The sequence below is a fragment of the Sorex fumeus genome, unplaced genomic scaffold (assembly GCF_029834395.1).
Source record: "Sorex fumeus unplaced genomic scaffold, SorFum_2.1 ptg000010l, whole genome shotgun sequence".
Taxonomy (NCBI): Eukaryota; Metazoa; Chordata; class Mammalia; order Eulipotyphla; family Soricidae; genus Sorex; species Sorex fumeus.
The window spans coordinates 5645696-5660224 of record NW_026606067.1 but is presented as its reverse complement, the minus strand read 5'-3'; the positions used below and the strand labels follow the sequence as shown (position 1 = coordinate 5660224).

The window sequence follows — 14529 nt, the reverse complement described above, 5'->3', positions numbered from 1 at the left end:
CTTTAAAACTGTAGGAATCATGGTAATTTGTAAAGTCCAAAACAAACCAAAAGACCCATTTTATACATTATAAAGAAGTAAATCATATTTTCTTTAAAAACTTTTTCTCTTGAGACAAAGTAAAAAACGTATTCAAATGCATCCAGTCTGCTTTACACAGTAAGCTTTTTTGTTTAGACTAAGTCAAAAGAAATGTAAAGGTATACAGAATGAAAATACTGCTTCCCAGTACCAGAAAAAACTAGCAGTCAAGGAGGAAAAAAATCTCAAAAATACAAAAAGATTAATATAAATTAAATAAATCTTCACTATATTTTTATTTATTTATTTATTTAAAATAATTAAATTATATCTTTCTCCATAGATCTTGGAAATATGTTTTCAAGACTCTTTGACTCTTTTTGACTTTAGTCAATGAGATATTTTACCCTAACTGCTCAATTCAGGTCAAAGCAGGGGAAAATTAAGCAAAAGTGAAACATTTTTATACTTTCAGTAGAACTTAGTAAGTTAAGTCACATAAGAAAACATTTCTCCATCTTAGTCCTTGTATCAAATCTAAAGTCCTTTACAAATTTTAAAAGGAAATTAAAAGATAGAGCCTATAAAGATTAAACACGTGTTTAAATGTGGCAAAATTTAAGCAGTGATACTTTAATTTTTTCTCCTGCTATAAACCTGAACTTATCCACCCCTCCCCTTTTAAAAAAAATCTGCCAGATTAACTTCAAAATTAATTTTAATGCTTTAATCAATGTCCAACAATTTAGATATGAATATGTCCTATCCTATTACAGACTTTAAACATTAAAGCCCAATATAAATGTCAATAATTTCTGAGGTTCTTATGATATATGCATCTATATGTATTATGGATTTAGTATGTAAACTAGACACATGTACATATGCAAAGCCAGCAGTTGACCTGCCTATACATTTAAGGTTCCTGCCAATAATTCAGCTCCTCAGAGGTGTAACCGCCCCTGGGTGGAAACTGCTAATAGGAAAGTCAATCTCAAACTCATTCACGTTCATTTAGTGCCATATAGTTTGTGGTAAGGTTTACATGCCAATCCTGAAAAGTAGACAGAGAAGGCACAAGTGTTTTCACTTTACAAATGAGATGCTAAAAATCTACAGAGACAAAGGAAGTAGGTCATGGTTCGCAGCTTAATAATAGTGTAATTGCTATTAGATGGCAGGCCTTATTACTAGCTCAATATTTTTATTGATTACAAGTTATTTATCTGTGGTCACAGAAGGGCAATATAATTTCCATAAAATCAGACTACATAATAACATATGACATTTTTAATGTCATATAAAATATGACCATTTTTGGACTAACAATGTTGCTATATATGCATATATATATATAAAACAATAGTTTTAGGGTATGAAAACAAAAGAAATGTCAAATAAACTAGGATATGCTAAAGAAACATTTTTATAAGTGTTTGAATTAAAAAGACTAAATTTCCAAATGTTGAAATATTTTCAAGTTCTAATAAATTTTACACATTAATTTTGTCTTGTCATTTCTAAAGTCACTAATATAGTAAATACAATTGGTTAATTTCTCAATGACTTTAATAAAATTTACGTAGGTTTTTAAAATGTACTTACATGAATAAGTAATCAATTGAGATATATTTGCATTTTATAACAATAAATAAGGTGATATTCATTGCAATATGTAAAACATTAACTGAAGGTCACAGAAAGAAAAGTCAAGAAATGAGAGACGGAACATAATATTCTAAATCAATTGTATTACTTTAGATTCTGAAAGACTTTTATGGTACATTTTTAAGAGCGTGACATTAAAATATTTCTTTTTTTCTAACCAATTTCAAATAACCATACAAAAACAAATGAAAGAAGTGAGGAAATGAAATGCTTACAGGTTTGTATCTCAGTGCATCTCTGTAGGATCCAAACAAAGCAGCCTGTGCCCTAAGAAAGGCCCTAGCTACTCCATCCCCCGTAGCTGTAGACTGCTTCTTCAGTTTATTTTTCAGGGCCGAGACCTGTATGACAGAGAGGAACAGTTAAATTAACACCTCAGAAATTGGTACAGCGAGGTACGAACCCAATCAGCAGGCAAACCACAGTGTCTGCAGGTCAGCCAAAAACTCATCCTCCTCCCTGATAGCTTATCTTTTTAACTGCGGGGAGCACCTGCTGGTCTGTTAATTGAAACGAAAACAGGAGCCCATAGTAACGTGCTAATGCAAATTGGTTTATGCTCTCTTTTTTCCCAGGGCCTCTTGACATAAATAAGCTTTAATTATTTTACAGTAAACTGCTTGTGAGCCACTTTTCTGCAGATTTTTAGCAATTACATGTGTCTACTTGTTTTGCGAGGAAGCCGGTTGGGTCTCCTTCATTTCTGCTATGTAAGGTTATTTGTTATAAGTCCTACAGGGTAACTTTCCGTTTAATTTTATTTTTGAATACATCATTTGCATATGTAATTTTACAGTCAATTGTTAAATTGTTTTTCACCATAATTAGATAAAAGAGAAGAGAGAAGTCACTGAGAAGTACCATGAGAGGAAGAATTATTTAGGTAAAACTTAAACACTGTTTCATTTAATCCACAAATCTTTTATTAAAGTCATTCATAGTACCACTTTTGAATGAAGAAATAGGGGTTGAAAGATATCAATAAATTTGCCTCCTCAATTTAAGTAATAAAGAACAAAATTGTGATTTAAATCCAGTTCTGCCTTGTGTTTTCCACCACTGTCAACTGGATGTGAGTTATCAAAGAATTAAATGTTTAAAAACATTTGAAAAAAGTTTAGGATTTGCAAAATTTTACATATCACTTCACACATTTTTTAAATTCAAGTTCAGGTTAGTTCTGAGAATTCATGTTACTTATGAATATCATTATTAGAGTAATATTTATTTTTGAGTGAGATGATACAAATGATAAGTTCTTATTTCTTAAAGAAGTAACAGGATATGCTCCTATTCACTGAATCGACATGACCAATTCTTATCATACATAACTGAAAGGTACACTACTTATTTAAAAATACTAATTAGCATATATGTTCATCACTAATTCCAATGGAAACATGAATCATGTAAAAATTGTTTGCCTGAGAAAGAACTCTGGTTGGATTACTCACCTAACAATATGCTCTTATTCTTAAGAAACTTCCAGATAACAGAATAATGTCATTGATCCATTTCATATATATATATATATATATGCAAGAGGGATATTTTTTATTTCTTTATGCCACCAGTCCTGACTACTCTTGTAGATGATGATTGTATTTGAAGTGTCAACCTAATTAACAACTAAACTTTGAATAATGCTAATGAGAAATGAACACAGCATCAGAGGAAGGACCAGCTCTACAGGTGATAAACCTTCACAGAAGTGACATTTTCCAGTGTAAAGTCACAGTTACTGTGATCTGATCAAAGAAAGAGACCCCCATTGGGTCCAATTATAACCATAGTTTTGAAAAAATTATTGAGTTATGATGTTCATAATCTATGCAGAAAGGCTGGAGCAGTGTAGGTCTTCTCCCCATAGCTGTGATCTTTTCCATTTATATCCGAACTCCATAGATTTAGATGAAAGCTTGAAGCCTAATTCATTTAGCCCACAAAGTGCATAAACCAGGATTCCTTTAAGAGGAAGTTCTTATTAAAATCTAACCTAAATAAATGTACATTTTTAGGCAATTCACATATTCAACAATAAATAAGTTGAAAGATAGAAAATTTAATATTCTGACTTGTGTAATAATTTTGGCTTTTTTTCAAGGCTCAAATTTCTTTAAAGGAAAAAACAATGGAAAGAAATATTAATGTCCTTAATCACCATAGAAGAATAAAATGATTACAGTAGAAGAAATAAGATACCAGTCTTTCATATTAACTAACCCCTCTAGATACTATAGTAGAAAAAGTAATTAGCTGGTTTCTTTTCGAGTTTTTACTTTAAAACAAGAAAGACATTTTAAGATCTTGTGTCATCTATCATTGCAAAAGAAAATCCATCTAAATGTATTTTTCTACAAAGCATGAAACTGATGATTCAGTCCTCCACAAATCAAGCATTCTCAGACATCATAACACAGATGGTCAGAGAGAGTGGAAGTTAGTTTCACCATTCTGTAGCCTTTATTACCTCAAGTCCTTGATTGATTAATTGTTGTGGAAGTTATCCAGGATATTAATCACATTTCCCTAAGTCCTTCCTAATAAAATCATAAAGATGTGGCCTCCACTCCCCAAATTAGTCAATGATATTTCCTGAGCTCCTTCAGGAGCTGTGAAGACAATAAGGGAGAAAAAAACTAAACACTCATTTAAAATCTGTGCTGTTCAGTAGTTACCAAACACACATATACTTTGAATGTGGCTAGCTACTAATGAGATTTGCTGGATGTGGAAAAAATATAAAAATGATTTTGAGGACTTCAGACTCCTGAAGATAGAAAATATTTCAATAACACACAGATTACATAATAAAATAATATTTTAAATAAATCATTAAAGTTAACTTCATCTGTTTCTTTTTACTTTTTACACATGGGTACTAATAAGTTTTTTAGTTGTATGTGTGGCTCATACTACATTCCTATGGACAGTGTTATTACACATGAATATAGTACTATATATACTATGTACTCTAATTTAATGTGCACATAAATATGAGTATAAAATGTCTATCAAGAAATACAACTATATTCTTTGCCTATCTCTCCATTGTCTCATCCTCTACCAACTGCATGAGTTTTCTTTCTCTGACCTAATCCTGGTGGGTTTCAAGTCTCAGTAGATCTAAGGCTATTCCCCAGGAACAGGGAAGTACTCTAGTATGCACAAACAAATGCTTAGAAAGAACCTGTTAAAATAAAAGTATTTTAATCGTTTCAGATATAAGATTATTCTAATATACAACGATTGTGTCAACCTTGCAGTCTTTCTGTCCTTTAGATCTCTGGAGTAAATTATCACTAGTTACCAATGCCCTTGCTAGTGCTAATTAGCTTTTAGCAGTTTTTAGCTAAAAAAACAAAACAAAACAAAACAAAAAAAAACCAAAAAACACTGATGTCTCTGGGGAATAGCATTTTTTTTATTTAACTTCCAAACTTCTAAGTTTAGTTGTGAAATAAATGAACATCTGTCTATAGAATCTAAAGTTTATACTCCTATGTAAGCCTGAATTCAGAAGAATATTTAAACCTTAGTCAAAGGGCTAGTTATCACACAACGATATTAGTGTGACTGAAAAAGTATCACTTTCTTTTTACTCCTTTATTCTTTCCTCTTTCTCTTTTTACTTTTAACGGCAAAAGTAAATTACTTTCAGTCTCCAAAGACCATGATTTTGTGAGAATTTCAGTCTAAAAATAATTTTTATCTAATTCTGTATTATAGTAGACTCCCCAAAAGATAAAACAGGGGAAAAGAAATTCAGAAACAATGATCATTTCATTGCACAGATCTAATGTCTAAGAAAAATTCATATAAAAAATTCAGACTTTCCAAGCAGACATTCAGAGCAAAAATTATAATCTGGGTTTCATTGCAGAGGCAGTTCTGTACAACATGAATAATATTACTACCATTTTCTGCTTTAACCCTCTTAACACTCACATTGCTAAAAATGAAAGGAGGAAATTACATGAGTAAACATAGAAAACAGGTATAAATTTAAAAAGTGCAAGCCACAAGCACACTATCTGAGTAATGAAGTAACTGTGCAACCGAGAGTTAGCTAAAGAGAACATATAAAGGAGCTGAGTTTTCAGAGAAAGAAATGATTTCTTTCCCACTAGAATTTTATATGCAATTATCACAGAAAAATAATATATTGGCTACTGCGGCCAGAAATTTAATTCTTTAGGATCACAAAGAAAACAGCAGGGTGAAAAACAGAAAATGAAAATAAATATCCATAAATAATAGATATCCTACATCAGAGCCAGACTGTTGCAATCGTTGGCCAACACAATTTCAAACACCTCCATGATGGGCAGAGACAATAATAAAGTAGGTATGGTGTTTGACTTGTATGCAGCCATCCTGGGTTTGATCCCCAGGATCATGCATGCTCCCCTAAGCAATGCCTGGAGTGACCTCTGAGCCAGGAGAAGTCCAGAGCAGTGTTGGGTGTAGCCCCCGAACCAAAAGAAAACAGAAAAATAACAAAACATCTTCACAATGAATGTTTTTTTTCCCTAGCAGGCAGGCATTGGAGATTTGTGCACAGGCTGCTTAAGGCTCAGGGGCCCCTGTGGGCCTCCCCCACAAATACTCAGCCAACTAGACTAGACAGCACAGTGCAAGACTCTTCCATGCTGGGGATCACCAGGAACATTTGGCAGGGCGGGGGACAAGCAGTGCTAGATATTCAGGGTACAGGGGACTAAACCTGTACTCCTAAAGCTGGGCCATATCCCCAGATTCTCTATGATGTTTAGAAATTTTCCTTTATGTAACTAAACTTAAAACAACACACACTTGGAAAAGTTAATACCTTAATGTCTGCTCTTGCAAATATTACATTGAAATCTTTTATTCTCTCATGAAACATGTTATCATATGAACCACCTATTTTATAACCTTATGTTTCTTCAACAAGTATAATGTTCTGGCTTTCATTAAAGAAAAATCAACCCTTTCTTCTAATTTTCTAAGTGGCTTCTAAAGACTAGGAGAGTTGCTATTAATACTTATTAAATGAAAAGCATATGATACACTCTGAGATATCAATAAAGGATTTATATGGAGATATAAATTAGCTATCAAACCTAATTAAAAATGGCATCCCATACAACTTGAGTGTTTAGTTGGTTTTTTGTTGTTGTTTTTTTTCTTGTTTGTTTGTTCTGATAGAGGCATCTTAAAATCAAGACAACCAAAATTGTTTCCATCCCTACCACCAGTACTCTGTTGCATCAGTGTCTCTGATCCATTCTCACCTCAGTTCCAAGCTGCCCCTGAACAGTTCTGAAAGTGTTCTCCAACGCTTTATCCTTCTTCAGCTTCCACATATACTCAAGTCCTAGCAGTTTAACCTCTGATTGTGAACGAATACTTTTCTCTAAGTCCCTGCTACTACCAAGTTCAATCAACTATAATCCCTCACAAGACTACTATTAATGGTCTCTGATTAGTGATTGATCTTCCTACTTTATTTCTTCTACCAAGAAAACTTCAGAACCAAGAATCCAAGATATATATGTATACAGATAGATAGATGTGATATTTATTTCTGCTCACTGCTGGGGATAGTTCCAAAATATATTTGTACATGTGTATGCACATATATCTGTACATAGAACTATATATGTATATTTTAAACTAATATTTATATAAATGTATCTATATTATACCATATATATATATGCATACATATTTTGGAATCACACTCATCTGTATTCAGGACTTACTCCCAGGTGTGCTTAGAGAAATCACTCCAGGCAGTGCTCAGGGGGCATATGCCATGCTGGGATCAAACCCGGGCTAGCTGCATGCAACACCATGTGTTATATCCACTGTATAATCTCTCCACACCCTAAGATATTTTTAAAAGTCAGCATTGATAACACTAGTCATCTGCTAAAAGTCTCCAGAAACCGTCCAAAAGTCCTTCGTAAGATGCTGTCCTCCTATCTCTAAAATCTATTTTGTATAACATTTTATTCTTCTCACTACTGCTACACAGGACTTCTTTTCATTTCTTCAATGTGCCACACTCCTCTCTATAGTAGGACATCTGCATACGTGTTTCCTCCTCCTCCCCCAACTTTTCTTAGCTTTACTCATCTTGATCAGTCAGGCTAATTCCATGGACAGATGTTTTGACAGGTTGCTTGGCCACTCCCCAAGAAAAGATCTGAGTTCACAAACTAAGAAAGGAACCTCAGCTCTACTAACATATTTTTACATCAGCTTACTTAGGGCAGAGATTACTATCAGATCTCCAATTAAATTACCAATTTCCCTGGCTCCCCTCCCCCCACCCTCCACATGCACACAAGGACTTAAAGTGATCTTGCAGCTGGGTTGAGAAGACTGGACTATGAACTGAGGGGAAATACGACACGATGAGGCAGAGATCCTAAATAGAGGACTGTGTCTCCGTGCAGCCCTCCTTCCCCTTTCTTCCAGGCAAGGTGACAGAGAGAAGTAATAGGGAAGCCACCTTAACACTGGATGTCATGCCAAAGATGTTGCTTAATAACTGAGTGCTTGACTTGTATGTGTCAGGCCCAAGGTTGTGATGCTGTCCCTGCCCAAATAAAATAAATAAATAAATAAATAAATAAATAAATAAAGCCTCCTGGAGCTAGAGCCATAGTTCAGTGGGCGCAAGGTACTGGCCTTACATTCACTTCCCCCAGAGTCAAACCCCAGTATCTCTTATGGTCCACTGAAAACTGTCAGGAGTAAGCCCTTGTGCACAGCTAGGTATGGCCCAGAGATGTGACTCAGTGAAACACTACCTGCCTTGCAGGCATAGGATCGCAGGTTAGATTCCCTGCAGAAACCACATGTCAAGTGTAATCCTGGCATCTCCGCCATTTGGGATCCTTAGCACTAGAACGAAGTGTGCAAACTCTGGTGCACTCCAGCCAAGTGTGTGTGAGAACAACTAAAATGTACAGTCTCAGCAAGCACCACAGCTAAGTTTGCAAGTCCCAGAGTCAAGGGCAGCCCTGTTCTGGACAGCAACAATGCACGGTCTGGAAGAGGACACAGAAATCCCCACCTGATCACAACTCCTGGCTGCCTCATGAAGGCACATGTTTCTTCTACATCACCGAGTTTTAGAAACGATGCTATGATGATTCTCATAAAATTATACACACACACAAAACAAGAACTTGGAAAAAATGTGAAGTAAGTTTAAAGCCAAAATCAAGGTCTTTCCATGTATTCTAAGAGTACGCATCAAACAAAGAGGCATACTATACAAGATGATGCAGAATGAGAATAAAAAGGCAGTAGAAAGAAGCCCAGTGACTTAGTCAGAAATAAGAATTCATGAGAAAAACCAAAGAACTAAATATTTGTGAACTCACTGAGCAAGAGATTGAAAGTCCACATAAAACTGGCAAAAGTCAAGGAAAAGTAATTTTCTTGATTCATTTGAGAGAAAAATAACAAAGTAGAACTGAAGATCTTTCAGATGTTTGTAAGTTCAGTTCGATTAAGGTTTGGAGGTTTTCTTTTGCTGTGCTTTTGCATTTAAAATTTTTATTTAAAATTTTATGCATCAAGGAAAAGTATGAAAGGAGCAAAATCTGCAGAAGTTGACTTACCATCTAACAACAACTTAAAAGAAGGATGAACTTCCATGGCCGCTGGAATAGTCTGCAGAATGATACTATTCTTTTCCAAAGAGAGGAAAGCTAAAGTTGCACTTAGTCTAGGCAAGTTCCATAATGTTCCTTTCAACATCATGAAAGTCAGATGAAAACCTTATAAAATAATGTTCTAGGCATTAACTCTAAAAAGGGACTTTACTTCTATTACAAAAGATAAGTGAAAAGAATTTTATTTCCCTTCAACAATCGTTTTACTGAATGTCTACTATTTACAAAGCCCTGTACCGAAGCTCTGTGGAGGGCAAGGCACAGTAAAGGAACACATTTCTTCAGGGGTGAACTGAAAGCATTATTTGTCTCCTGCCATATACTCTATTAAACTAAAAATTTTTTTAAAAAAAGACAAATTTCTAAGTAACTTCAGAACCTAGGTGAAACTGTGATATATTTTTCCAAACCTAGACACTCCAAAAATTTGCTAGGGAATTCATCTATAGCTAAACATAGAAATTATAGTAGAGTTGTGGCAATTTTGAATCTTGTATAATATTCTCTAATGCCCCCCATTTTATATCATGTACTGTGACAATTTAGGAGAGCCTACCCTCTTGTTAGATTAGAGGAAATATTCATTTAATTAAAGATATCTGCTTATCATCTGCATGGCCTTAGAGTTGAATCTGTTTGTGTGTTTTTAAAGTTGATTTACAAATCTCTCTGAAAAAGACAATTCTTTTCCATTCTTATTCCCAAATTAATTGCATCACTTGAATATTTATACTTAAAGTTTTTTTTAAGTAAGAGTTTGGGCTTTTGTTCCCTCTATTAAATAGGCTTTTTAAATGACATTTAGTGATTAAGTGCAATTTGTGTTTTTCCTTTAATATTACAATAAAACTATTAACCAATTTTTTATGTGAAACTTGAAAGCCTCAATAGAAGATGCACAGTATTTTATATGACTCCCTTTTTTCAATGTTTAGTAATTTTGAAACCTTTATACCCAGTGTAGCTATTCTGTTAACACTGTTGACTATGGTGAACTGACCAGAACTCTTAAGTACTATCATTCCAGCCCTCAAAACAAGTTTTTAAAAACGGTGCTGCCTGTTTTATTTTAAATCAAATGAGTCATACTGACACATAAAGAGTGAAATTCCCTATTTTAAAAGATAAAGTCACTGGGGCCAGAGAGATGGTAAAACTGGTAGGATGCTTGCCTTGCATATGGCTGACCATGAGAGTGTATCCTCAGCACCCCATATATCCCCAAGTACTGAGCTGGGAGTAAACCCTGAATACAGGTCCCCAAACAAAATCAAAATAAAATGAAGATGATCCCATTATATTGAATGTCAAGGTTCCATGAGAAGAACCAGTGTAGTCAAAGAACATCCCATAGGTATTAAAGCTCTAGACCTACCATTAACATTATTAACTTTCTGTAACTTCACTTATTTACAACGGGGATTAGTATACTGACCTATCTCATATTCATTTTTACAATATAATGAGTTAGTTAAAGTCATTTAAAAATAGGTAAGTAATATTTTAGGTCAAAACTGATTTCCTAGTAATGAGTGTTCTAATTACATAATTTTTTTCAAATATCAATTCTAACTTAACATCTATAAAGTAGTTATAACCACTTTATCATAACACACAATGAAGGCAGATATCCTAAAACTCATTACAATACTAATTAGTTTAATTTTACATCAAATGGGCTGTCTTATAATTTCTTAAGGAGTAACAATTTTCCAAACTATATTTTAAAATGTTCACTTCAAAAAGAACTCAAAATGAGCAAAATCTAAAAACAAGCAGTACCGCCAACAGAAATACATTTAAATTTTTTATCTACTTGAAACTCAATTTGTGTATGAGTTTGGGATTTCAAAAATGCATTTTTGTTATGTTAAAATAATCTTATTATTTCAAATACTATTTTAATGCAACTGGCTTTTTGTCCTATGTTTAAAAATACAACACAAAACATTAACTTTAATTTTTATTGCTGCATAATCCTAAAATTTACTTTTTAATTAAAAATACTCAAACTAAGTGTGAAGGTCCACATTTGGAAATGCCACTGAACATAATATCAGAATGTATTTTTTTATAAATAAAGGCCTACAAGAAATTTGTTAATGGATCTACTGCTTTTAAAAGTTATTCCATGTAATAATCTGTATCATTAAAATCACTCCCCTTAAAAGCTGGGTTTTTTTCCCCTCTCTTAGTGATCCAAATCTATACTGAAATGATGAAATCGAAAAGCAAGTGTTCTTGTCAGAAGACAGGAAGAGCGTTTTTTCTCCTCCCTTAAGGAAAACAAAGGCTTCCTGAAAGCTCTGCCCTGATTTATTTTTCCAATTTTAAATACCTTAAGAGTAGCGGAACTGCTACTGGCATGGTAGTATTTCTAACAGTCAATAAATCTAAAATATTATGTGTGAATATTGGAATGAAGCCATTAAGAAGATTACAGCATGCAACACAGCAGAGGGTCCACAGGAAAAAAGAACTAGTAATTCAGGACAACTGTGACCACTGACCTTTGAGTAGCCAAGACCACTGGTCAAGCTGACACAATAATAGAGTGCACATGCACAGAGTCCCTCGCCTGCAAGGATTGAAATACTTTGGTGAATGATTTTAGAAGACTCCCATATAGATATCAGTGGATTCACTAATAAAATGATCTTAGTCAAAAAATTCAGTAAGATAATTAATGATTAACACATCTCATTTAAGAACTTTATAATTATAGAAATATGATGACGTGCTTCACTATGAAAGTCTAAGAGAACACTTTAAAAACTGATGCTAGGAATAAGTTATTAGAGATGGGGTAAACAATCAAGTAAAATAGTTTTAAATGACCAATTTTTAGACATCTAGTGCTTTCAGTAAACAATCTTAATTCCACATGAGAATATTCTGATTCATTCTTCTGATCTGTCTGTAAATCTATGGTCTTTAATTTCAAACATATACATAATTATATCTGTACTGCTTTGCAGTATTCCGTTTACCTATATAGTTTAATATTCCAGTTATATTTAGTCAATAGTTCTTTATAAGTAAATCATGAGATGGTCTATTCTGTCATTTTATATATTTTTAGGTTTTTGTTTTGTAAAAATTGGCTAATTTCTTCATATATTTAACTTACTATATTAGTACCTCACTAATAATAATATTTTTCAATTAAAAAACCACCCATCACAAAATTACTATAATATATATTGTTTTCTCAAAAATAATCACTCAATATAAAATTTCAATATAACATAAAAAGTTGCTTTCTTCTTCCTTTCTCTTCTTAAAAAATAATAACAACCCTTTTCATTTAATGCACTAACAGTAGGAAGGAAATATAAAGCACATAAGAAAACATTCTCAAAAGTTGGGACTTTATTTTCATAACCATTTCTCTTACCAATAAAGTATTTTTATGGATTTCCAAATGAATAATTCTATCACTTCTAGCAGCTTCTGTACTTTTTTATATATATATATAATGAAGTGATTCAGTTTTAATGAGCTAAAGATAATACAATTCTTCAGTGGCCCAGGTTTGGATTTGTTCATACATGGCATAAATTTTACTATAGTATGATGAAAGTGTACAATTTAATTTGCTTACAAGTCCACAAATATTTTAGGTTACTTTTGAGCATAAATTACCCAATATTTTTGCATTAAAATGATATTTTCCTTAACACTAATGATAAAAACAATGAAGATTAGTAGTAGTGTTTTGATTTTAAGATTTTTTAGATTCACGTTTTAAACACTTTAATAATGATTTCAAAGTACTTTCAGTCAGTATTAAAGAAAAGCGCATTTTGAAGGATTTTTATTCTCAATTTTAATGTTTTTGAAAGAAAAATTATTGTTTCAGTAAAGTCCTATATTTACTTAGAACTATATAGTAAGGAAAGATATCTGTAAATAGCTATTAAAATGTACACAGATATACTGCTCTGCTTTCTCTCCCTGTTTCCAGGAATATTAAGGGGGGGACGTGCACTTTAGGGGCTACTTAACATGAAATACAGAATATTTCTATATAAGCCACAGAAGCACACATGCATACACACACACACACACACACACACACACACACACACACACACACACAGAAACTCTCCGCAAGATCAAAGACCAAAAGAAAACTGGCACTTAATTTATCAGCCTTTACAGACAAAAGACAGTTTTCGTCATTTCAAAAGGATCAGATGTCTTTTATGACAAACTGGGCTTGCAGTTTAATTTACAAATAGAATTCTAAGTAAGCAGTCTTTGCACTGCCAAGGCAAATGACAAACAGTGTAGGTTTTCATTTTTGTGGCCCTCAGCAGGATAGAAAAGATTAAAATAAAACTGAAATAATTTAGAGAAAACAAATAAATGTTTCAGAAAGTTAAGAGAGATCAAAGCCAGAATTTTCTGACCCCAACTGTACAAGCATTTCTTATTATATTGACCAGTGCCATCAGATCATTAATTAAAAGGAAAGGCGCTGGCAGGTGGCAGGGAAGCAAAAGCCGATAATTGGCCCCCTTCTTCTTCTTGCCTTCAAAAACTCCCTCATTCTTTTGCAAGACATGCCACTAGGCAGACAGAAATGCCTACTTTGTAATATAATGATTAAGATGAGATGAAGAGAGTTACGTTTAAAGAAACTCTGCCTAATGAATGCATCTAGCTTTTTAATTATGATCTTACTTTTACAATAAGGATACGATGTTCCATTCAACATTTCCTCAACTGCCAAAAGGTAGAAGTATTAAATATAGAATTACATTGATTCCTCTCATACCCTGTACACGTCTACTGCAGATAGAAAAAGTTAAAAAAAAAAACCTCCTGATAATTCAAAGGTCTAGGAGAAGACATGTATGTATTCATAAATGTATTTGCTCCCCCCAAAAAATAATTCACTTACCACATCACTGGGTAGATTGTTCAAGTCATTAAATGGTGATTCTAAGGTGTTTGTATCAACATTTAACATAACCACATCCTCCAATGATTTATTTTTCACTCTCTGTTGGAAAAACATAATGGCAAATAAGACATCTCAGTATATTTACTTATAAAACTACTACATTAGGAACATAAGGGGGAAGGGAAGGGGGAAAGAACAATTCCATGTTACAAATTTTAAGTTATTTTTCCTTATCAGAATATTTGTCCTCCA

At 33.2% G+C, this 14529-nt stretch overlaps 1 protein-coding gene across 2 annotated transcripts in view; it reads right to left on the bottom strand.

Annotated features, from left to right (window-relative positions):
- The window catches only part of DENND1B (DENN domain containing 1B), a 248717-nt gene that overhangs the window by 84822 nt on the left and 149366 nt on the right, over nt 1-14529 (bottom strand). For both annotated transcript variants that reach the window (XM_056110675.1, XM_056110676.1), the window contains 2 exons: nt 14275-14376; nt 1905-2030 (listed from right to left, as the gene is read on the bottom strand). In XM_056110675.1, the coding sequence (XP_055966650.1) occupies nt 1905-2030; nt 14275-14376 (228 nt within the window). The remainder of the gene's footprint in view (nt 1-1904; nt 2031-14274; nt 14377-14529) is intronic.